Source organism: Mesoplodon bidens (assembly GCF_964165515.1).
Source record: "Mesoplodon bidens genome assembly, chromosome: X".
Lineage (NCBI taxonomy): Eukaryota > Metazoa > Chordata > Mammalia > Artiodactyla > Ziphiidae > Mesoplodon > Mesoplodon bidens.
The window spans coordinates 78,392,377-78,417,775 of NC_138163.1; the positions used below are offsets into that span (position 1 = coordinate 78,392,377).

The 25,399-nt window shown below is 39.6% G+C and overlaps 1 protein-coding gene across 2 annotated transcripts in view; it reads right to left on the reverse strand.

The window, feature by feature from the left end:
* The window catches only part of SLC16A2 (solute carrier family 16 member 2), a 126,693-nt gene that overhangs the window by 13,401 nt on the left and 87,893 nt on the right, over positions 1–25,399 (reverse strand). For both annotated transcript variants that reach the window (XM_081223309.1, XM_081223310.1), the window contains exon 2: positions 276–420. In XM_081223309.1, coding sequence (XP_081079435.1) covers positions 276–420 — 145 coding nt within the window. The remainder of the gene's footprint in view (positions 1–275; positions 421–25,399) is intronic.

Sequence of the window (25,399 nt, forward strand, 5' to 3'; positions counted from 1 at the left end):
ACTTGACTTGGGCCCAGCAGTATGAACGCCCAAGCTTTGGCTCCTCCCACCACTTTGGAACTCTTGGGTCCTCTTTGGGTATATTCCCTACCAATGTGTGCTGGGGACCCTACCAAGATGAGTCCCATTGGACAATAATTCCTGGGAGCAGGGTCTTGAGGACCCTACATGGAAAGGGCCACAGGGGATTCTACAATGAGAAGAGTGTCTAGTTGAGGCCCAGAAAGAAGTCAACCCTCAGCCTTGGGCAAATGGTCGGCAACTCTTAGCCTTACCTGGTGAAGGAGCTGGTATGGAGGCCAATGAAAGCGACGGCAGCCCCTGCAGTTGCTGTGATTCGGCAGCCCAATCGATCAGTGAATATACTCACAATGGGAGAACAGAAGAAGATCATGCCCATTGAGAGGGCTCCTACCCATGCTGCAGAGAAAAGAAGCACAAAGACACCTTAGTTTAATGTGTTACCTGGTGGTGCGGCTGGTATCTCAGATCTTCTCTGGCCTTTCACTGGGGGCACTGCCAGCCTGCTAGTCCCTGATGGTCAGTGAGGTTAGGCAATTTTCAAAGTGCCTGTAACAAAGCAACGTGAGAACCAGGAGTCTAGTTCATAAGCATACCCAGAACTTCAAAGCTGAGGCAGGGAGCCTTTAGAGATCAAGTCTGTGATGGAGACTTCTAGCTAGCTACCACACAGCTACACTACATTTCTTAGCCTGTTCAGCTCTTTGGCTTGACCATGTGACTGAATTCTGACCAATAGCATGTGGGTAAAAAAGACAAATACCACTTCCAGGCCTGGACCATAAAAAGACTACCATGATGTTTCTGCTTACTTGGGAGCTATAACGGCAGAGTGACCTTGGAAGCCATGTATTAAGACTGGCAGAACTGCCATCAGTTCTGTCTGGGTCTCTGAATGGAGTGAAGTTCCCCCTCTCTCTCCAATCTGGAACCCCTGTCCTGAATGTTACATAAGAAGTAAAGAAACATCTTGTCCTTTAAGCTACTGAATTTTCTAGGGCTATTTGTTATAGCAGTTAAACAAACACAAACTAAAACAAAGAGATTCCTCTACAACCATTTTACTGATAAAGAAACAGCTCCAGAAATGTGAAGGGACTTGCCAAAGATCACACAGCAAGTTAAGTGGCAGAGCTGGGACTCAATCAAACCTAACTCTCCTTATTTCTAGTCCAGTATTCATTGTATTATATCTCTTACTGGGATGAATGAAGCTTCCCATCATTGGAGGTGTGCAAGCAGAGGTAGATATAAAACAGGGGATTCAAGCACTGTGGTCAGATTTGGACTAGCCAACAATTCAAGCTTGCTTCCAGGGATGCTAAGCCAGATTTATAGCCTTAGGCATTGGGCTACTTGGCTTCAGTGCCAAGGAACATGAGAATTAATTAAGCCTTCAGGAGCTTAGGTAAGACTTGTCTTGGTCATTGGAACAGTCCTGTGAAGATGCTAAGGCTAAGGAGTAGGGAGGGCCACAGACAAAGGGCTCCTGGAATTGTACAGGGACACAGGGCAGGTTCAGGAGACACCCAAAGATTTATAAGGACACTGTGCAAGAGGGTCATGTAACTCTCGTGCTGAAATCCTTCATCAGAGCCCATGTTTGGCAAATCCCTGACTCCAAACTCAAGTAAGAAGAGTTTATTCTGTTTATAAAGGCTCTTAAGTGTCTGTAACAATCCTTAACAGGGAGGAAGAAATTTGCCCTTTTACTTGGATTCTTCCAGCCCATTTCCCCTTGCTCAGCCCTCAGAAAGAAAGCCCAAGCTTTTTTTGTTTGAAGGCTGTATCAAGTTTCATCATGGGCCTCTGTTTTCTAGGCTAAACAATTCTTAGTTTCATTAATATTTCTTCTTAGCTTTAATTTCTAAATCTGTATTACTTTGAGAGCTCTCCTCTTAACACGTTCCTAGTCTTCATCATCATCAACAAAAAGTATTCATTGAGTGTCACCTGAACAGGATGCCAGGCCAGCTTCTGGCTCTCTTCAATTGTGGAGCCTCAAATGGGCCAAAGGAGTGCAGTCTGAGGTTAGACAAGTCCACTGTCTGAGTCTCTTTCCTCAGTGCCTAATAGGCTGCTCAGATCTCCACTGGCAATCTTTGCTTTGCTGTGGGTGCCATCTTGAGTCTTAGCTAGCTGGCTCCAACAGTACTGGCCTGAGACTGCAGGAGACCCTAATTCTCATCACAATTTTACCTTATACCTTTCAATTTCACCTCTTATCAGCTATGGGACCTTGAGCAAATCACACAGCACTTCTCTAATCCTCCGACTTCTCATCTGTAAAATGGGGATTAAAATTCTCCATGTGCCTTCCCCGAAGTTTTTTTTTTAATCTAAAGATTATCAGATGTGATCATATGTATGAGAGCTTTATAAATACCAGTAGTCACACCATACATAAAAATTAATACAAATGGATCATAGACTCAAATGTAAAACTTAAAACTTCTAGAAGAAAGTATAGGAGAAAATCTTCTTGACCTTTAGTTAGGCAAAGATTTCATAGATAATTACCAAAAGTGTGATCCATTAAAAAATTGATACATTAGACTTCATCAAAGTGTAAAACTTCTGTTCTTTGAAAAATACTGTTATGAAAATGAAAGGGAAAACCACAGATTGGGAAAAGTATTTACAATACACACATTGATAAAAGACTGGTATCCAGAGTACAAGTGTGAGTTGAATCTCACAACTCAATAAGACAGCAAACAATCCAATTTAAAATACGGGCAAAAAGTTTGAACAGACATTTTACACACAAACACAGGACGTGAATGGCAATTGAGCACATGAAAATATGCTCAATATCATTAATCATTCAAGAAATCCTTATTAAAACCACAATGAGATACCCCTATACAACCACTAAAAAGGCTTTTTTTTTTTTAATGATAATACCTAGTACTGGTGAGGATATAGAGGAACTGGAAATCTCATACACTGTTGATGGGAATGAAAAATGGTATACCTGCTTTGGAAAACAGTTTGGCAGCTTCTTAAAAGTTAAACATACAGTGGGACTTCCCTGGTGGTCCAGTGGTAAAGAATCCACCTTACAATGCAGGAGACGCAGGTTCTATCCCTAGTTAGGGAACTAAGATTCCACATGCCGAGGAGCAACTAAGCCTGCACGCCACAACTACTGAGCTCACACGCCTCAACTAGAGCCCGTGTGCCGCAAACTACAGAGCCCACATGCTCTGGAACCCGTGCGCCACAACTACAGAGCCCATGCACCCTGGAGTCTGTGCACCACAACTAGAGAAGAGAAAACCCGCACGCCACAATGAAGAACCCGCCTGCCTCAACGAAGATCCCACGTGCCACAACTAAGACCCAATGCAGCCAAAAATAAATTAAAAAAAGTTAAACATACAATTACCATATGGCCCTAAAATCATTCTCCTGGGTATTTACCCAAGATAAATGAAAAATTATATTCATACAAAAAACTGTACCTAGATGTTTTTTCAAATTTTTCATAACTGCCAAAACGTGGCAATAACTCAAATTGTACTTCAACTGGTGAATATACATGGATATACATTAAGACAATGGGATACAACTCTGCAATAAATAGGAATGAACTATTGATACAGGCAACAACTTGGACAATTCTCAAAGGCATTATGCTAAGTGAAAAGAAGCCAGACACAAATGATTACATTTATATGTAATTCTGAAAAGGCAAAACTGTGGGGTCAAACAGATCAGTGCATGCCAGGAGGAAGGGTGAGGGGAAATGACTCATTGTAGATGAGCATGAGGGATCTTCTTGGAGTAATGAAATGTTATGTATTTTGACTGTAAGTGGTGATATTCTTTTGTCAAAATTCATAGAACTGAGCATATATAAAGGGTGAATATTACCATATGTAAGTTATACCTCAATAAATCTGTTATAAAAAAAGAAGAGGGGGCAGGGAAGCAGGAAGTGCCAGTGGGAGATCTCATTTATGATGTATGTATTTTTATTCTGGCTGGATTTTCAAAAGAATTAGTTCAAGCGTATTATCGAAAATGAAAAAAATACTTAAATTCAGTAAATTATCTTACTGTCATTTTATCAACTACAACTCATCATTATCTGGCCCTTCTGAATTTCTAAAATACAATGAAAGCTGATGATTGGGCTTGAAAGTATCTTTTGCACAGTCAAAGAAAATTTAAATTATATTGGATATAGCTTTTTATGTTAATGACATGTATTCATCATTATGGTATCATACAGAATATTTTCACTGATCTTTTTACTGTCTCCATAGTTTTGCCTTTTCCACAACGTTATATAGTTGGAATCATACAGTATGTAGTCTTTTCAGATTGGCTTCTTTCACTTAGTAATATGCATTTAAGCTTCTCCCATGTATTTTCATGACTTGAAAACTCTTATTTTTCAGCACTGAATAATATTCTATTGTCTGGATGTACCACAGTTTATTTACTAACTCACCTACTGAAGGACATCTTGTTTGCTTCCACATTTTGGCAATTATGAATAAAGCTGCTATAAATATCTGTGTGCAAATTTTTGTGTGGATGTAAGTTCTTGATTCATTTGGTTAAATACTAAGGAGCATGATTGCTAAATTGTATGTTTAGTTTTGTAAGAAATTGCCAAACTTTCTTCCAAAGTGGCTGTACCATTTTGCATTCCCAACAGTAATGAGTGAGAGTTCTTGTTGCTCTACATCCTTGCCAGCATTTGGTGGTGTCGGTGTTCCAGATTTTGGTCATTCTAATAAGTATGTAGTGGTATCTCACTGTTGTTTTCATTTGTATTTCCCTGATGGCATATGGTGTTGTGTATCTTTTCGTATGCTTATTTGTCATCTGTATATTTTCTTTGATGAGGTGTCTATTAAGGTCTTTGGCCCATTTTTCAACTGGGTTGTTCATTTTCTCATTGTTGAGTTTAAGGAATTCTTTGTACATTTTGGATAACAGTCCTTTATCAGATATGTCTTTTGTGAATATTTTCTCCCAGTCTGTGGCTTATCTTCTCATTCTCTTGACATATTGTCTTCTGCAGAGCAGAAGTTTTTAATTTTAATGAAATCCAACTTATCAATTATTTCTTTCTTGGATCGTGACTTTGGTCTTGTATCTAAAAAGTCATAATCATATCCAAATTTTCCTAAGTTATTTTCTAGGAGTTTTAGAGTTTCGTGTTTTATATTTAGGTCTGTGATCCATCCTGAGTTAATTTTTGATAAGGATGTAAGGTCTGTGTCTAGATTAATTTTTTTGCGTGTGGATGTCCAGTTGTTCCAGCACCATTTGTTGAAAAGATTATCTTTGCTCCATTGTATGGTCTTTGCTTCTCATCAAAGATCAGTTGGCTATATTTATGTGGATCTATTTCTGGGCTTTCTATTCTGTTCCATTGATCTATTTGTCTATTCTTTCACCAATACCACACTGTCTTGAATATTGTAGCTTCATAGTAAGTCTTGAAGTCAAGTAGTGACAGTTCTCCAACTTTGTTCATCTCTTCCAATACTGTGGTGGCTATTTGGGGTCTTTTGCTTCTCCATGTAAACTTTAGAATCAGTTTATCGATATCCACAAAATAAATTGCTGAGATTTTGATTGGGATTGCACTGAATCTATACATCAAGTTGGGAAGAACTGACATCCTGACAATATTGAGTCTTCCTGTGTATGAACATAGAATATCTCCATTTATTTAGTTCTTTGAATTTTAGTTCATTAAAATTTTGTAGTTTTCCTCATATAAATTTGTATATATTTTGTTAGGTTTATACATAAGTATTTCATTTTTGGGTGTGCTAATGTAAATGGCATTCATTTTTAAAATTTCAAATTCCTCTTGTTCATTGCTGGTTTATAGGAAAGCGATTCACTTTTGTATATTAACCTTGTATCCTGCAACTTTGCTGTAATTGCTTTTAAGTTCCAGAGTTTTTTGTCATTTTTTTCAGATTGTCTACATAGATGATCATGTCATCTGTGAACACAGACAGTTTTATGTCTTCCTTCCCAGCCTGTATACTTGTTATTTCTTTTTCTTGTATTATTATATTAGCTAGAACTTCCACTACAGTGTTGAAAAGGAGTGGTGAGAAGGGACAGCCTTGTCTTGAACCTGATCTTAGTGGGAAAGCTGCAATTTTCTCACCATTTAGTATGATATGATTAGTAGTTTTTAAAATATAGATTTAAAAAATTAATCTGGACGACTTCCGGGTAAGATGGCGGAAGAGTAAGACGCGGAGATCACCTTCCTCCCCACGGATACACCAGAAATACAGCTACACGTGGAACAACTCCTACAGAACACCTACTGAATGCTGGCAGAAGACCCCAGACCTCCCAAAAGGCAAGAAACTCCCCACATACCTGGGTAGGGCAAAGCGGAGAGATTCCCGCACAGAGGATCGGTGCCGAGCGGCACTCACCAGCCCGAGAGGCTTGTCTGCTCGCCCACCAGGGCGGGCGGCGCTGGAAGCTGAGGCTCGGGCTTCGGTCAGAGCGCAGGGAAAGGACTGGGGCTGGCGGCGAGAATTCAGCCTGAAGGGGGCTAATGTGCCACAGCTAGCCGGCAGGGAGTCCGGGAAAACTCTGGAGCTGCCGAAGAGGCAAGAGACTTTTTCTTCCCTCTTGGTTTCCTGGTGCGCGAGGAGAGGGGATTAAGAGCGCTGCTTAAAGGGGCTCCACAGACGGGCGCGAGTCACGACTGAAAGCGCGGAGCCCAGTGACGGGCGTGGGACGCTGGGGCTGCTGCTGCCGCTGCCAAGAAGCCTGTGTGCGAGCGCAGGTCACTGTCCACACCGCCCTTCCGGGAGCCTGTGCAGCCCGCCACTGCCGGGGTCCCGGGATCCAGGGGCGGCTTCCCTGGGAGAACGCACGGCACGCCTCACGCTGGTGCAACGTCACGCCGACCTCTGCCGCTGCAGGCTCGCCCCGCACTCCGTGCCCCTCCCTCCCCCCGGCCTGAGTGAGCCAGAGTCCCCGAAGAGGCTGCTCCTTTAACCCTGTCCTGTCTGAGCGAAGAACAGACGCCCTCCGGCGACCTACACGCAGAGGCGGAGCCAAATCCAAAGCTGAGACCCAGGAGCTGTGAGAACAAAGAAGAGAAAGGGATACCTCTCCCAGCAGCCTCAGAAGCAGCGGATTAAAGCTCCACAATCAACTTGATGTACCCTGCATCTGTGGAATACATGAATGGACAAGAAATCATCCCAAATTGAGGAGCCAGGAGTCAGTGCTGTGCCTCTGAGGTGGGAGAGCCAACTTCAGGACAGTGGTCCACAAGAGACCTCCCAGCTCCACATAATATCAAACGGCGAAAATCTTCCAGAGATCTCCATCTCAACAGCAGCACCCAGCTTCACTCAACGACCAGCAAGCTACAGTGCTGGACACCCTATGCCAAACAACTAGCAAGACAAGAACACAACGCCACCCATTAGCAGAGAGGTGGCCTAAAATCATAAAAAGTCCGCAGACACCCCAAAACACACCACCAGACGTGGACCTGCCCACCAGAAAGACAAGATCCAGCCTCATTCACCAGAACACAGGCACTAGTACCTTCCACCAGGAAGCCTACACAACCCACTAAACCAACCTTAGCCACTGGGGACAGACACCAAAAACAACGGGAACTACGAACCTGCAGCCTGCAAAAAGGAGACCCCAAACACAGTAACATAAGCAAAATGAGAAGACAGAAAAACACACAGCAGGAGAAGGAACAAGATGAAAACCCACCAGACCTAACAGATGAAGAGGTAATAGGCAGTCTACCTGAAAAAGAATTCAGAATAATGATGGTAAAGATGATCCAAGATTCTATTTCCAAGATCCAAAATCTTGGAAATAGAATAGACAAAATGCAAGAAACAGTTAACAAGGACCTAGAAGAACTAAAGATGAATCAAGCATCGATTAAAAACACAATACATGAAATAAAAAATACTCTAGATGGGATCAATAGCAGAATAACTGAGGCAGAAGAACGGATAAGTGAGGTGGAAGATAAAATAGTGGAAATAACTGCTGCAGAGCAAGATAAAGAAAAAAGAATGAAAAGAACAGAGGACAGTCTCAGAGACCTCTGGGACAACATTAAACGCACCAACATTCGAATTATAGGGGTTCCAGAAGAAGAAGAGAAAAAGAAAGGGACTGAGAAAATATTTGAAGAGATTAGAGTTGAAAACTTCCCTAATATGGGAAAGGAAATAGTTAATCAAGTCCAGGAAGCACAGAGAGTCCCATACAGAATAAATCCAAGGAGAAATACGCCAAGACACATATTAATCAAACTGTCAAAAATTAAACACAAAGAAATCATATTAAAAGCAGCAAGGCAAAAACAACAAATAACACACAAGGGAATCCCCATCAGGATAACAGCTGATCTATCAGCAGAAACTCTACAAGCCAGAAGGGAGTGACAGGACATAATTAAAGTGATGAAGTAGAAAAACCTGCAACCAAGATTACTCTACCCAGCAAGGATCTCATTCAGATTTGATGGAGAAATTGAAACGTTTACAGACAAGCAAAAGCTGAGAGAGTTCAGCACCACCAAACCAGCTTTACAACAAATGCTAAAGGAACTTCTCTAGGCAAGAAACACAACAGAAGGAAAAGACCTACAATAACGAACCCAAAACAATTAAGAAAATGGGAATAGGAACATACATATCGATAATTACCTTAAATGTAAATGGACTAAATGCTCCCACCAAAAGACACAGATTGGCTGAATGGATATAAAAGCAAGACCCATATATATGCTGTCTACAAGAGACCCACTTCAGACCTAGAGACACATACAGACTGAAAGTAAGGGGATGGAAAAAGATATTCCATGCAAATGGAAACCAAAAGAAAGCTGGAGTAGCAATTCTCATATCAGACAAAATAGACTTTAAAATAAAGACTATTAGAAGAGACAAAGAAGGACACTACATAATGATCAAGGGATCGATCCAAGAAGAAGATATAACAATTGTAAATATTTATGCACCAAACATAGGAGCACCTCAATACATAAGGCAAATACTAACAGCCATAAAAGGAGAAATCGACAGTAACACAATCATAGTAGGGGACTTTAACACCCCACTTTCACCAATGGACAGATCTTCCAAAATGAAAATAAATAAGGAAACACAAGCTTTAAATGATACATTAAACAAGATGGACTTAATTGATATTTATAGGACATTCCATCCAAAAACAACAGAATACACATTTTTCTCAAGTGCTCATGGAACATTCTCCAGGATAGATCATATCTTGGGTCACAAATCAAGCCTTGGTAAATTTAAGAAAATTGAAATTGTATCAAGTGTCTTTTCTGACCACAATGCTATGAGACTAGATATCAATTACAGGAAAAGAGCTGTAAAAAATACAAACACATGGAGGCTAAACAATACACTACTTAATAACGAAGTGATAACTGAAGAAATCAAAGAGGAAATTAAAAAATACCTAGAAACAAATGACAATGGAGACACGACGACCCAAAACCTATGGGATGCAGCAAAAGCAGTTCTAAGAGGGAAGTTTATAGCAATACAATCCCACCTTAAGAAACAGGAAACATCTCGAATAAACAACCTAACCTTGCACCTAAAGCAATTAGTGAAAGAAGAACAAAAACATCCCAAAGTTAGCAGAAGGAAAGAAATCATAAAAATCAGATCAGAAATAAATGAAAAAGAAATGAAGGAAACGATAGCAAAGATCAATAAAACTAAAAGCTGGTTCTTTGAGAAGATAAACAAAATTGATAAACCATTAGCCAGAGTCATCAAGAAAAGAAGGGAGAAGACTCAAATCAATAGAATTAGAAATGAAAAAGGAGAAGTAACAACTGACAGTGCAGAAATACAAAAGATCATGAGAGATTACTACAAGCAACTCTATGCCCATAAAATGGACAACCTGGAAGAGATGGACAAATTCTTAGAAATGCACAACCTGCCAAGACTGACTCAGGAAGAAATAGAAGATATGAATAGACCAATCACAAGCACTGAAATTGAAACTGTGATTAAAAATCTTCCAACAAACAAAAGCCCAGGACCAGATGGCTTCACAGGCGAATTCTATCAAACATTTAGAGAAGAGCTAACACCCATCCTTCTCAAACTCTTCCAAACAATATCAGAGGAAGGAACACTCCCAAACGCATTCTACGAGGCCACCATCACCTTGATACCAAAACCAGGCAAGGATGTCACAAAGAAAACTACAGGCCAATATCACTGATGAACATAGATGCAAAAATCCTCAACAAAATACTAGCAAACAGAATCCAACAGCACATTAAAAGGATCATACACCATGATCAAGTGGGGTTTATTCCAGGAATGCAAGGATTCTTCAATATACGCAAATCAATCAATGTGATACACCATATTAACAAGTTGAAGGAGAAAAACCATATGATCATCTCAATAGATGCAGAGAAAGCTTTTGACAAAATTCAACACCCATTTATGATAAAAACCCTGCAGAAAGTAGGCACAGAGGGAACTTTCCTCAACATCATAAGGGCCATATATGACAAACCCACAGCCAACATTGTCCTCAATGGTGAAAAACTGAAACCATTTCCACTAAGATCAGGAACAAGACAAGGCTGCCCACTCTCACCACTCTTATTCAACATAGTTTTGGAAGTTTTAGCCACAGCAATCAGAGAAGAAAAGGAAATAAAAGGAATCCAAATGGGAAAAGAAGAAGTAAAGCTGTCACTGTTTGCAGATGACATGATACTATACATAGAGAATCCTAAAGATGCTACCGAAAAACTACTAGAGCTAATCAATGAATTTGGTAAAGTAGCAGGATACAAAATTAATGTACAGAAATCTCTGGCATTCCTGTACACTAATGATGAAAAATCTGAAAATGAAATCAAGAAAACACTCCCATTTACCATTGCAACAAAAAGAATAAAATATCTAGGAATAAACCTACCTAAGGAGACAAAAGACCTGTATGCAGAAAATTATAAGACACTGATGAAAGAAATTAAGGATGATACAAATAGATGGAGAGATATACCATGCTCCTGGATTGGAAGAATCAATATTGTGAAAATGACTCTACTACCCAAAGCAATCTACAGATTCAATGCAATCCCTATCAAACTACCACTGGCATTTTTCACAGAACTAGAACAAAAAATTTCAAAATTTGTTTGGAAAAACAAAAGACCCCGAATAGCCAAAGCAATCTTGAGAACAAAGAACGGAGCTGGAGGAATCAGGCTCCCTGACTTCAGACTATACTACAAAGCTACAGTAATCAAGACAGTATGGTACTGGCATAAAAACAGAAAGATAGATCAGTGGATCAGGATAGAAAGCCCAGAGATAAACCCACGCACATATGGCCAACTTATCTTTGATAAAGGAGGCAGGAATGTACAGTGGAGAAAGGACAGCCTGTTCAATAAGTGGTGCTGGGAAAACTGGACAGGGACATGTAAAAGTTTGAGATTAGATCATTCCCTAACACCATACACAAAAATAAGCTCAAAATGGATTAAAGACTTCAATGTAAGGCCAGAAACTATCAAACTCTTCGAGGAAAACATAGGTAGAACACTCTATGACATAATTCACAGCAAGATCGTTTTGGACCCACCTCCTAGAGAAATGGAAATAAAAACAAAGATAAACAAATGGGACCTAATGAAACTTAAAAGCTTTTGCACAGCAAAGGAAACCATAAACAAGACCAAAAGACACCCCTCAGAATGGGAGAAAATATTTGCAAATGAAGCAACTGACAAAGGATTAATCTCCAAAATTTATAAACAGCTCATGCAGCTCAATAGCAAAAAAACAGACAACCCAATCCAAAAATGGGCAGAAGACTTAAATAGGCATTTCTCCAAAGAAGATATACAGACTGCCAACAAACACATGAAAGAATGCTCAACATCATTAATCATTAGAGAAATGCAAATCAAAACTACAATGAGATATCATCTCACACCAGTCAGAATGGCCATCATCAAGGAATCTAGAAACAATAAATGCTGGAGAGGGTGTGGAGAAAAGGGAACACTCTTGCACTGCTGGTGGGAATGTGAATTGGTACAGCCACTATGGAGAACGGTATGGAGGTTCCTTAAAAAACTACAAATAGAACTACCATATGACCCAGCAATCCCACTACTGGGCATATACCCTGAGAAAACCATAATTCAAAAAGAGACATGTACCAAAATGTTCATTGCAGCTCTATTCACAATAGCCCGGAGCTGGAAACAACCTAAGTGTCCATCATCGGATGAATGGATAAAGAAGATGTGGCACATATATACAATGGAATATTACTCAGCCATAAAAAGAAACGAAACTGAGCTATTTGTAATGAGGTGGATAGACCTAGAGTCTGTCATACAGAGTGAAGTTAGTCAGAAAGAGAAAGACAAATACCGTATGCTAACACATATATACGGAATTTAAAAAAAAATGTCATGAAGAACCTAGGGGCAAAACGAGAATAAAGACACAGACCTACTTGAGAATGGACTTGAGGATATGGGGAGGGGGAAGGGTAAGCTGTGACAAAGCGAAAGAGAGGCATGGACATATATACACTACCAAACGTAAGGTAGATAGATAGTGGGAAGCAGCCGCAGAGCACAGGGAGATCAGCTCGGTGCTTTGTGACCGCCTGGAGGGGTGGGATGGGGAGGGTGGGAGGGAGGGAGATGCATGAGGGAAGGGATGTGGGAACAGATGTATATGTATGACTGATTCACTTTGTTATAAAGCAGAAACTAATTAAAAAAAAAAAAAAGAAATCTAGAAACAATAAATGCTGGAGAGGGTGTGGAGAAAAGGGAACACTCTTGCACTGCTGGTGGGAATGTGAATTGGTACAGCCACTATGGAGAACGGTATGGAGGTTCCTTAAAAAACTACAAATAGAACTACCATATGACCCAGCAATCCCACTACTGGGCATATACCCTGAGAAAACCATAATTCAAAAAGAGACATGTACCAAAATGTTCATTGCAGCTCTATTCACAATAGCCCGGAGCTGGAAACAACCTAAGTGTCCATCATCGGATGAATGGATAAAGAAGATGTGGCACATATATACAATGGAATATTACTCAGCCATAAAAAGAAACGAAACTGAGCTATTTGTAATGAGGTGGATAGACCTAGAGTCTGTCATACAGAGTGAAGTTAGTCAGAAAGAGAAAGACAAATACCGTATGCTAACACATATATACGGAATTTAAAAAAAAAATGTCATGAAGAACCTAGGGGCAAAACGGGAATGAAGACGCAGACCTACTTGAGAATGGACTTGAGGATATGGGGAGGGGGAAGGGTGGGCTGTGACAAGGCGAAAGAGAGGCATGGACATATATACACTACCAAACGTCAGGTAGATAGATAGTGGGAAGCAGCCGCAGAGCACAGGGAGATCAGCTCGGTGCTTTGTGACCGCCTGGAGGGGTGGGATGGGGAGGGTGGGAGGGAGGGAGATGCATGAGGGAAGGGATGTGGGAACAGATGTATATGTATGACTGATTCACTTTGTTATAAAGCAGAAACTAATTAAAAAAATGAATAAATAAACTTAAAAAAAAATGGAAAAAAAAAAAAAAAAAAAAAAAAAAAAAAAAAAAAGAAATCTAGAAACAATAAATGCTGGAGAGGGTGTGGAGAAAAGGGAACACTCTTGCACTGCTGGTGGGAATGTGAATTGGTACAGCCACTATGGAGAACAGTATGGAGGTTCCTTAAAAAACTACAAATAGAACTACCATATGACCCAGCAATCCCACTACTAGGCATATACCCTGAGAAAACCATAATTCCAAAAGAGACATGTACCAAAATGTTCATTGCAGCTCTATTCACAATAGCCCGGAGCTGGAAACAACCTAAGTGTCCATCATCGGATGAATGGATAAAGAAGATGTGGCACATATATACAATGGAATATTACTCAGCCATAAAAAGAAACGAAACTGAGCTATTTGTAATGAGGTGGATAGACCTAGAGTCTGTCATACAGAGTGAAGTAAGTCAGAAAGAGAAAGACAAATACCGTATGCTAACACATATATACGGAATTTAAAAAAAAAAAAAAAGTCATGATGGACCTAGGGGCCAAACGGGAATAAAGACACAGACCTACTTGAGAATGGACTTGAGGATATGGGGAGGGGGAAGGGTAAGCTGTGACAAAGCGAAAGAGAGGCATGGACATATATACACTACCAAATGTAAGGTAGATAGATAGTGGGAAGCAGCCGCAGAGCACAGGGAGATCAGCTCGGTGCTTTGTGACCGCCTGGAGGGGTGGGATGGGGAGGGTGGGAGGGAGGGAGATGCATGAGGGAAGGGATGTGGGAACAGATGTATATGTATGACTGATTCACTTTGTTATAAAGCAGAAACTAATTAAAAAAATTAAAAAAAATAAAAAATAAAATAAAAAATAAAAAATTAATCTGAGTTTTTTTTCAACTTTTGAAACAATTATAGATTCACAGGAAATAGCTAAGATAATCCAGAGAAGTCCCATGAACACTTCAACCAGTTTCCCCCAATGGTTACATCGTATATAACTATACTATAATATCAAAACCAGGAAATTGATGTTGGTACAATATGTGTGTATAGTTCTATATCATTTTATCACATGTGTAGATTTGTGTAACCACCACTGCAATCAAGATACAGGACTATTCCATCACCATAACGATCTCCTTTGTGCTACTCTTTCATAATCACACCCAGTCCACTCCCCCACCATCCCTAACTCATGGCAACCACTAATTTGTTTTCCATCTCTACAATCTTATTTTAAGAAAGTTATAGAAATTGAGTCGTATAGTGCATGGCTTTTTGAAATTGGCTTTTTTTTCACCCAGCATAATTCCCTGGAAATATATATTTGAAGTAAGTTTCTTGTAGACAGCTTATAGTTGGGGTATTTTTTTTTTCCTGCTAATCTCTGTCTTTTAATTGATGTATTTAGATCATTTGCAAGGAAGTAATCATTGACATGTTAGGGTCATTTTAGTTTTGTTTTCTGTTTGTTCCCTCTGTTTTTCCTTTCTCTACTTTCTTTTTCTCTGCTTGCCTCTAGGCTCCCTTAAAAATTTTTAGAATTCCACTTTGATTTATTTATAGCGCTTTGAGTGTATCCCTTTGTATAACTTTTTTAGTGGTTGCTCTAGCTATCACATCATAGTTTACTGATGTTGACATTTCACTAGTTTGAGTGGAGTGTAAAAACCTGAACTCCCTCATGTCCTTCCACTATCCTCCACTTATAATATAATTTTCTTAAATATTTCCTCTATATACATTGAAACCACATCAGGAATCATTATAATTTTTGTTTCAAATGTTAAACATAATTTAGAAAATCCAAGAGGAGAAGGAAACTCTATTGTATTTACCCATAATTTTACTCTTTTCATTGTTCTTCCTTCTTAATGATCCAATATTCCTTCTTTTATTGTTTCCTTTTTGTTTAGAGAATTCCTTTGGCCATTCTTTTAGGGTAGGTCTGCTGTTGACAAATTCTCCTATTTTTCCTTCATTTGAAAATGGCTTGATTTCCCCCTTCATTCTTGAAGGATATTTTCACCAGATATGCAATTCTGGATTGACAGTTTATTCTTTCAGCACTTGAAGAATGTTTTGCCACTTCTTCCTTCTACCCTCTGTGGTTTTTGATGAGAAATCCACTATCATTTGAATGTTTTTCCCCTTAATTAAGGCGTCATTTCTCTCTCAATTTTTCAAGATGTGTGTGTGTGTGTGTGTGTGTGTGTGTGTGTGTTTATATTTCAGAAGTTTGTGATGTGTTTTGGCATAGATTTCTTTGAGTTCACCCTCTTTGGGGTTCACTCAGCTTCTTAATACTGTAGATTTTTCTTCTGCCAAATTTGGGAATTTTTCAACTGTTATTTCTCTGAGTAAGTTTTCAGCCCCACCTTCTTTCTCCTCTCCATTCAGGACTCCTCTGATGACAGGAATATTACATCTTTTTTTATAGCACCACAGTTCTCTGAGGCTCTGTTCATTTTTAAAAAATTTATTTTCCCCCTGTTGTTCAGATTGTATAATTTCTATTGTTCTGTCTTCAAGCTTACTACTTCTTTCCTCTGCCCTCTCCATTATTTAATGGAACCCATCCAGTGAGGTTTCTTAAATTATTATTATTTCAGTTGTCGTTTTTTTTAGTTCTAAAATTTCCATTGTTTCTTCTTTGTATTTTCTATTTATTTGCTGAGACTCTATTTTTTCATTTGTCTCAAGTATGATTGTAATTGTTCATTGAAGTATTTTTATAGTGGCTACTTTAAAATCCTTGTCAAATAATTTCAATATCTGTGTCATCTTGGTGTTTTCTCATTGAAAACAACACGTAGTCTTTTCTCGTTGAAGTTGAGATTTTCCTAGTCTTTGGTGTGACAAGTGGTTTTTCTTTTCTTTTTTTTTTTTTTCGCGGTACACAGGCCTCTCACTGTTGTGGCCTCTCCCATTGTGGAGCACAGGCTCCGGACGCACAGGCCCAGCGGCCATGGCTCACGGGCCCAGCCGCTCTGCGGCATGTGGGATCTTCCCGGACCAGGGCACGAACCCACGTCCCCTGCATCGGCAGGCGGACTCTCAACCACTGCGCCACCAGGGAAGCCCCGACAAGTGGTTTTTCTATTTTACCTGGGAAATGTTGGATATTATGTTATGAGATTCTGTACTGTATTTAAATCTTGTGTTTTAGTAGGCCTACTATGACACTGTGCCAGCAAGGTACCACCACGTTATTTCTAGATGGGGTGGAAGAGATGGGGATGGAAGTCCAGGTTCCCTGCTTAGCCTCCATGGACACCCTGGGGAGGATGGGTGCCTTGTTATGCTGAGCAGGGGTTGGTGTTCAAATCCCCACTGGCCTTCCTCTGATACTTAACTGGTTGGGAGAGGTCTTCCTCTGATACTTAACTGGTTGGGAGAGGTAAGAGTCTCTCGTTACTATTCTCCACGTTGCTCCAACTGATACTGTACTGAATGATGCTGAAAGTCCTAGTTTCCTACTTGGCCTTCACTGACACCACCTTGGCACCTCTTCAGGAATGGGAGGAGAGCCGAAAGTTACAGACTGGCAAGGGTGAACGTCCAGGTTCCCTGCATGGTCTCCACTGAAACAACGGATGAAGAATAGGCCTTGTTACAACTGAGAGGATGACATTCCTGGCTCCCTCCTCAGTTTTCTCTAATACTACCTTGGAATGGTAGGCGGACAGATTGGGGCACCTTGTTATAACTGGGTGAGTATATAAGTCAAGGTTCCTTATTAGGCCTTTGTTGGTAAAGGTCAGAAGGTATGCATTTTTCCCCATGGTGTTTGGCTGGAGTAGAGTGGTTATTGTCTAAAAGTTTTCTGTCTTGCTAGGCTCCTCCTTTCTTGGTCTTTTGGGTAGAGAAATCAGGCTTTTCTCAATGCTAATTTTATTTGTTTCTATTGGCATTTCTGGGTTGCAAGCTTCTTCAGCTCCAGGTGTAAGATATATGAGGCAAAAAGAAAACCCAGGTAATTCACCACTGTGTTGTTCCTTGAGCCCTGAGATACCTAGTCCATCAACTGTCTTCTATCTATCTACCTTTTAGTCTTCTTATATTTGCTTTATATAATGGCCAGTGTTTTTGGCCATACTTCATGGGAGGAATAGGGAAAAGTACCTTGATATAGTTTTTGATGCTAAATGTACATTTAAAAAAAATTAAGCCATCCATATATGGTATTCATTTATTTAACAGTTATTTAACATCCTTTCTGGCCCCAATACACAGCTATCCCACAGGTACTGAGATTGCTAAATGTGTGACATATGGTCTTTGCCTTCAAGGATCTCACAGTAGAATAAGGAACACTTTTTTGAACAGGGCAGTAAAATGTATAAATCCCATGGTTCAAGACCACAGTAAAATTTTCTATTTAAAAATTTTCAGAGAGGTCAGACATTCCAAGGGAAAGAAAATTTGCTATGTTAAGGAAAAGAAAGGTAATTTAATAGCTAGATCAATGGCTGAAGAAGAATAGAACGATTGTTAGCAGGAAAGGTTATCAGAGGAAACTTTGCAAGAGAAAAATAATCAGCTATAACTATATTTAAAAAAAGAAAAACCGGGCCTCCCTGGTGGCGCAGTGGTTGAGAGTCCGCCTGCCGATGCAGGGCATACGGGTTCGTGCCCCGGTCTGGGAGGATCCCATATGCCGCGGAGCGGCTGGGCCCGTGAGCCATGGCCGCTGGGCCTGCGCGTCCGGAGCCTGTGCTCCGCAGCGGGAGAGGCCACAACAGTGAGAGGCCCGCATACCGCCAAAAAAAAGAAAAAAAAAAAAAAAAAAAGAAAAACCAATAGTGATAATTATAATGATAATTATAAACATGTTGATGGTAAAATGAGTGTTGTTGGTTATCCTTTATCTTTCTTTCACTCAATTCCCTTTTTTGGAAAATACAAGGCATGGGTAGAGGTTTTCTAGAACTCTTGACAGTCCTTGGACTCAAAGCTGGGGAGGTGGGCTTCCCCGGTGGCGCAGTGGTTGAGAGTCCGCCTGCCGATGCAGGGGACACGGGTTCATGCCCCGGTCCGGGAAGATCCCACATGCCGCGGAGCGGCTGGGCCCGTGAGCCATGGCCGCTGAACCTGTGCATCCGGAGCCTGTGCTCCGCAACGGGAGAGGCCACAATAGTGAGAGGCCCGCGTACAGCAAAAAAAAAAAAAAAAAAAAAAAAAAAGCTGGGGAGTTTTTGTTGTTCCCCACATTACCCTTGCTCTCATATGAGGAAGACAAAGTGATTTTTTTTTATTCCCTACTGCTGATGACAAAGTGATTTTGATGAAACAGCTGAATGTGGGAGAGTTCAAAGTAGACTTTAACAGGAGGTATAGAGGGCCATCTTTATAAACAGACTTGGCAAAATCAGAGATGGCACACCACAACTTTCCATCAGGCAGAGAGCATTATTTTCAATGCACAACTGTGCTAAGTGCCAAGCGTCTAATTTTTGACTAATAAACTTTCTGTCCAGCAGAGCCCTAGGACTTTAAGGATTAGCTATGTAAAAACCCACCATCCACAACTTTCATCCAATGATTCCCAGAATTCTCTTCAGCCTCAACCACTACCCTCAGGTGAGTTAAGTACTCCCAAAGAGTTGGCCCCCAAAGACCTGTGCCTGAAGTGAACACAATGTCTATATTCACTAGACACCACCTCCTTTCCTCCTCTAAGCACCCATAGCCAGCTAGGCTTCTGTTGAGCCTGAGCAGTGTGAAAGCAGAACCCCAGCCCTTTCAACTCCATCCTGGACCTATTGGCCCTCAAATTTCCTTATATTCAAAGTCTTTTCACTCAAGTGCCCAATTAGTGCCCTGGCTCCTTACCCAGGCTCACAGTCTAATGTCTTTGAAGTACAGGGAGTCTGCTCAAAAAAGAACTCAAATGCAAGACCAGATTCCCCATTCCTTGGTTTCCAAAAGCCAACTTCTCTGAGCTCTCCCTCTGAGTTGGAAAGTGGGGAGAGAGTACTCTAAGAGCCAAACTCTCTAAATAAATTATAGGCTTTCACAAATTCCTGTTGTTGTGGGGAACTAACAAAAGCTCAAATGAGGGAACGATGGAGCAAAGCCAAAGAAAGGGCAAAGCTGGGGAAGGGTAAAGGAGAGAGAGAGGTGAAAGGGGGTGACACGAGGGCAGAGATATCCCTATTCAGGAGTCCCTGCTTCATGACAAGGTGAACAGTATGATGAAAGACTAGCTAATAGGATTAGGAGCCATGTTCTGGAGCTTGCTATGCAACGCTAAGTGGAGGAAATGTCACTATTAACTGGAGTCCCTGTTGCCAGAAATATTCTCGTTTCTGCCCCATCTCCACCCTTCTTCAGAGTCCCCAGAACACAGTAAAGAGACTAAACCTAGATGGGTTAAGTGAGCATGGTCAGAAGGGCATAGGTAGGGCACGGGGACCATGTGGGGTTGGTGGCAGGTAGCTCAGGACTGTGCCGATGGTATGCTGGCACATCTAGCCAGTTTATCAGCACACATTAGTAAGATGACTGAAAGCATTGGTGGAATACATTTAAAAGGAGGCAAGTAAAAGCACTTCAGGGGTCAGCTGGGGCACTCTAGAGGAGAAAAATGCAACACTCTGGTCTTCCTTGGGGACTGAGATGGCAGGAGCCCTGCCTTTCATTCTCTCTGTGGCTGACTGGAGAGTGACCTCCAGCTGAGCTTCATTTATTAACTATTTCTCTAGCCTTGTGCTAGGAGTTAAGTGCTAGGTAGTTATTCTTCTGGTGAATAAATGTAACAATGTTGTTCAGGGAAGCTGATTCCAAAACTTTTTCTATGGTTTGATAAACATTATGATGAGAAGCTCTTTCTTCCAGCTCTCAGCCTATCGAAGTCCATTTACTTTTGTAGCTACTCACATCCACCGTGTCTAGAACGCTACTCCAGATCTGTAGCAAGCCTTTATTTTAAAATTCCAAAAGTGTTTTCATATTTGTCCTGGCAGTGTTTTATTTTTTCTCTTCATTAGAATGTGGTGGTGTTTTTCTGGGTTGGCACAGAAATACTGGAAAACATTCTTTTCCAAGCATTCAACATCTAAACAAACCCCATTTTTAACCTTCTACACTTTGTCTCAAAACATGCCAACTTTAATGGGCTACCTACTTTTGAGTGTCAAACCTTGTAAAGTCAAATAATCACTGAAAACGTAAGTTGTCTTATTACCCCCCTTATTACTTTATTTGACCTCATTCTCTGTGCTGCTATTGTTTATTTACTTCCATTTTTTGGAGTCAGAAGATCTAGACATCCAGTTCCTAATTTTACAGATAGTCAGACCGAGGCCCAGAGAGACTCACTTAAAGTACCCATGCCGAGTCTGAAAATGCAGTCCTTCTAACTCCTGCCTCAGTCCTTCAGGGATGATGGGCTTTACTTAATGTCTTATGGCCACTGATTTGGCAACCACTGGTTTAGGACAATGGTCAGTTATCTATTCTAATGGCTAAGGTATATTAGAGGTGGTTCTTGAACCCAAACCATCAGTGCTTTGGAAGAATTATGAATTAAAACAGTTTCCTCAGTTTTCTCTGAGGGGCCTGGTTAGCACCTAGAGACTCTGATAGTCAGACACTCACCTGATAGAGAGTATGGAAAAGAGGCAGGAGGCAGAGACAGAAAAGAAATAAGGAGACAGAAAGAGAGATGCATATATCTAAAATAGAAAGATTGATGATGAGCATCTTATTAGAACTGCAAAGTGTTACAAATGAAAGGGTCCTCAAGAATCATAGAGGGGGTAACCAAGATGTCTTCACTGGTGAATTAAAAATATTTAAGGAAGAAATGATAACAAGTTTACACAAACTGTTGCAAAAAATAAAATAGGAGGCAATACTTTCCAACTCATTCTATGAGTCCAGTGTTACCTTAATACCATAACCACCATAAAGACAGCACAAGAATAGGAAATTACAAATGAATGTCCCTCATAAACAGTTGCAAAACGCTTAACAACATTTTAGCAAATTGAATCAAACAATATGTAAAAAGGATAAAACATCATGACCAAGTAATATTTATCCCAGAAATACAAGGTTAGTTCAACATCCAAAAATCAACCAATGCAGTATGTGATTATTAATGACTACAAAATTTTAAAATCCCATATAATTACCTCAGTAGATACAGAAAAACACTTGACAAAATTCAATACCCATTCAAGATAAAAACTCTCAGAAAACCAGTAATAGGTGGGGACTTTCTCAACCTGATAAAGGGCAACTAGTGAAAACCTATAGCTAACATCATACTTAATAATGAAAGACTAAAATCTTTCATCCTAAGATTAAGAACAAGGCAAGGATGTCTGTACTTGCTATTTCTATTTAATATTGCATTGGAGGTTCTCACCAGTGCAATAAGACAACAAGAAGAAATAGAAGACATACAGATTATAAATAAGAGTTACTTATAGTTTTACAACTATCTCTGTTTACAGACAACATGATTGTCTATCTAGAAAACATTAAAGACTACAGAAAAGCAACTAGAAGTAATAAGTGAGTTAAATAAGCTCACAAGGTACAAATCAACATACAAAAACCAATTGTATTTCTATATATTAGCAATGAATAACTAAAAACTGAGATAAAAATACCATTTACAATACCATCCGAAATTTGAAATACTTATGGATAAATTTGATGAAAATATGTACAAGATCTCTACATTGAAAATTACAAAATGTTGATGAGATAAATTAAAGAAGACCTAAATAGGGCTTCCCTGTGGCACAGTGGTTGAGAGTCCACCTGCCGATGCAGGGGACATGGGTTCGTGCCCTGGTCTGGGAAGATCCGACATGCCGCGGAGCGGCTAGGCCCGTGAACCATGGCCACTGGGCCTGCGGGTCCGGAGCCTGTGCTCCACAACTGGAGAGGCCACAACAGTGAGAGGCCCGCGTACCACAAAAAAAAAAAAAAAAAAGAAGAAGACCTACGTAAATGAAGGATATATCTTGTTCACAGGTCAGAAGACTCAATATTGTTAACATATCAATTCTCCCCCCAAGTTGTTTTATACATAAAATGCAATCCCAATCAAAACTCCAGCAAGGTTTTTTTTTTGATAAAATTTGGCAAACTGATTCTCAAATTTATGTATAAATGTAAAGGATATAGAATGGCAAAAATAATTTTTACATTGAAGAACAAAGTTGGAAGACTTATAATGACTTGATTTTAAGACTTACTATAAAATTACAGAAATCAAGACATGATGGTATTGGGGCTTCTCTGGTGGTACAGAGGTTAAGAATCCGCCTGCCAATGCAGGGGACACAGGTTCGATCCCTGATCCGGGAAGATCCCTCGTGACATGGAGCAACTAAGCCTGTGTGCCACAACTACTGAGCCTGCGAGCCACAACTACTGAGCCCACACGCCACAACTACTGAAGCCCGTGCACCTAGAGCCCATGCTCAGCAACAAGAGAAGACACCACAATGAGAAGTCCACACACCACAATGAAGAGTAGCCCCCACTTGCCACAACTAGAGAAAGCCTGTACTCAGCAAAGAAGACCCGACGCAGCCAAAAATAAAATAAATAAAATAAACAACAACAAAAAAAGATATTATGGCATTGGCATAAAGATAGACATATAGATCAATGGAACATAACATAGTCTAGAAATGGGCCCACACATATATGGCTAGTTGATTTTCAATTAAAAAATGTTTAAAAAATTCAATAGGGAAGGATAATATTTTTCAACAAATGGTGCCAGGTCAACTGCATATACACATAAAAAAGAATGAAGTTGAACTTATATCTCACACCATACTCAAAAATTAACTCAAAATGGATGGTTGACCTAAATGTAAGAGCTAAAACTATAAAACTTCTAGAAAACATAGGATAAAATCATAGTGAACTTGGGTTAGGCAAAGATTTCTTAAATAGAGCACAAAGAGCAGAAAGTATAAAAATACATAAAATTAACTTCATCAAAATTTTAAAATTTATTCTTCAAATATACTTTTAAGAGAATTAAAAGACAAGCTACAGACTGGGAGAAAGTATTTGCCAATTATATATCTGATAAAGGAGGACTCATATCCAGAGTGGTTAAGAATAATTTCTTATTTACAAAAACAAGAAAATAAAGAACCCAACTGAAAACAAGCAAAAGATTTGAAGTGACACCTTACCAAAGATATATGAGGGGTAACCAAATACATGAAAGAATACTCAACATCATTAGCCATTAGGGAAATGCAAGTTAAAACCTAATGAGATGCCAATACACACCCATTAAAACATCTAGTATTTTTTAAACTGACCATACCAAGTGTTAGTGAGGATTTGGAACAACTGAAACTCTGAGTTGCAGTTGCATAGTTGCTGGGACTGTAAAATGGTGTAATCAATTTGGAAAACAGTTTGGAAGTTCCTCAACTGGTTACATATAAAGTTACAATGACCCAGCAACCCCCCAAAATGAAAGCATATGTCCACATCAAGACCTGTACATGAATATTTATAGCAACTATATTTGTAGTAGTAAAAAACTAGAAACAACCCATGTCCATCAATATGTAAATGGATAAACACATTGTGGTATATCCATACCAAGAAATGGTACTCAGCAACAAAAAGGAATGAACTATTGATATATGCAACAACTTGGATGAATCTCAAAACAATTGCAGTAAGTAAAAGAAGTCAAATTTTTAAAATACCTACTTTTTATTCCATTTATATAAAAAGTCTAGAAAATACAAACTAATCTGTAGTGACAGAAAGAAGAGCAATGGTTGCCTGTGGATAGGAAGAGGACTTTGGAGGATGATTGATAGATATGCTCATTATCCTGAATATGGTAATGGCTTCATGATGTATACATACATATATCAAAACTTCTCGTACTGTGCAATTTAAATATGTGTGTGTTTATTGTATGTCAATTATATCTCAATAAAGCTGTTTAAAAATAAAGTAACATTTTCCTACTTTTAAAAAGAGCTGTATATTTTCACAATTGAAAAATTAGAAAAACAAAGAAGCGAGGCAAAAAAAAAATCCCCACAATTCCAATCACTTGGAGACTAGTATTTTTACCTTGATATGTATCCCTCCAGATTTTTCTATACATTTATATCTATATAGTTTTTTCAAAGACAGTATATATAGTATACATCACTTATAAGCTGCTTTTAAAATTTTCTCATGTTTTAGAGACCTTTCCATGTTAATAAAATTCAACACCATCTCCCCAAAAGAAATACTGGAAGAACGGAAAGAAGGTAGGAAGGGAGAAGAACGAACAATTGATACATGTAACAACATGGATGAATCTCAAAATAATTATGTTGAGTGAAAGAAGCCAGAGCCTACCAAAAAATACATACCCTATGACTCCAGCTATGTAAAACTCAAGAAAAATACAGACTAATATATAGTGAGAGAAAGCATATTACTGGTTGCCTGGGAGTGAGGAGGGGCCAGAGTGGGCTGGGAGAGAAGAATTATAAAGAGACATGAGAAACCTTTTGGAGGTGATGGACATGTCCATTACTTTGATCATAGTGATGGTTTCATGAGTGTGCACATATGTCAAAACTTGTCAAATTGTATACTTGAAATATATGCAGTTTATTGTATGTTAATTCTTCCTCAATAAAGCTTTAAAAAACCATAGATGGGGAAATCGAGGCTCAGAGAGGACACAAACTACTCAAGGAGACACAGCAGGTCCATTGCTGAGTCAGAACTAAAACCCCATCTTTGGGCTC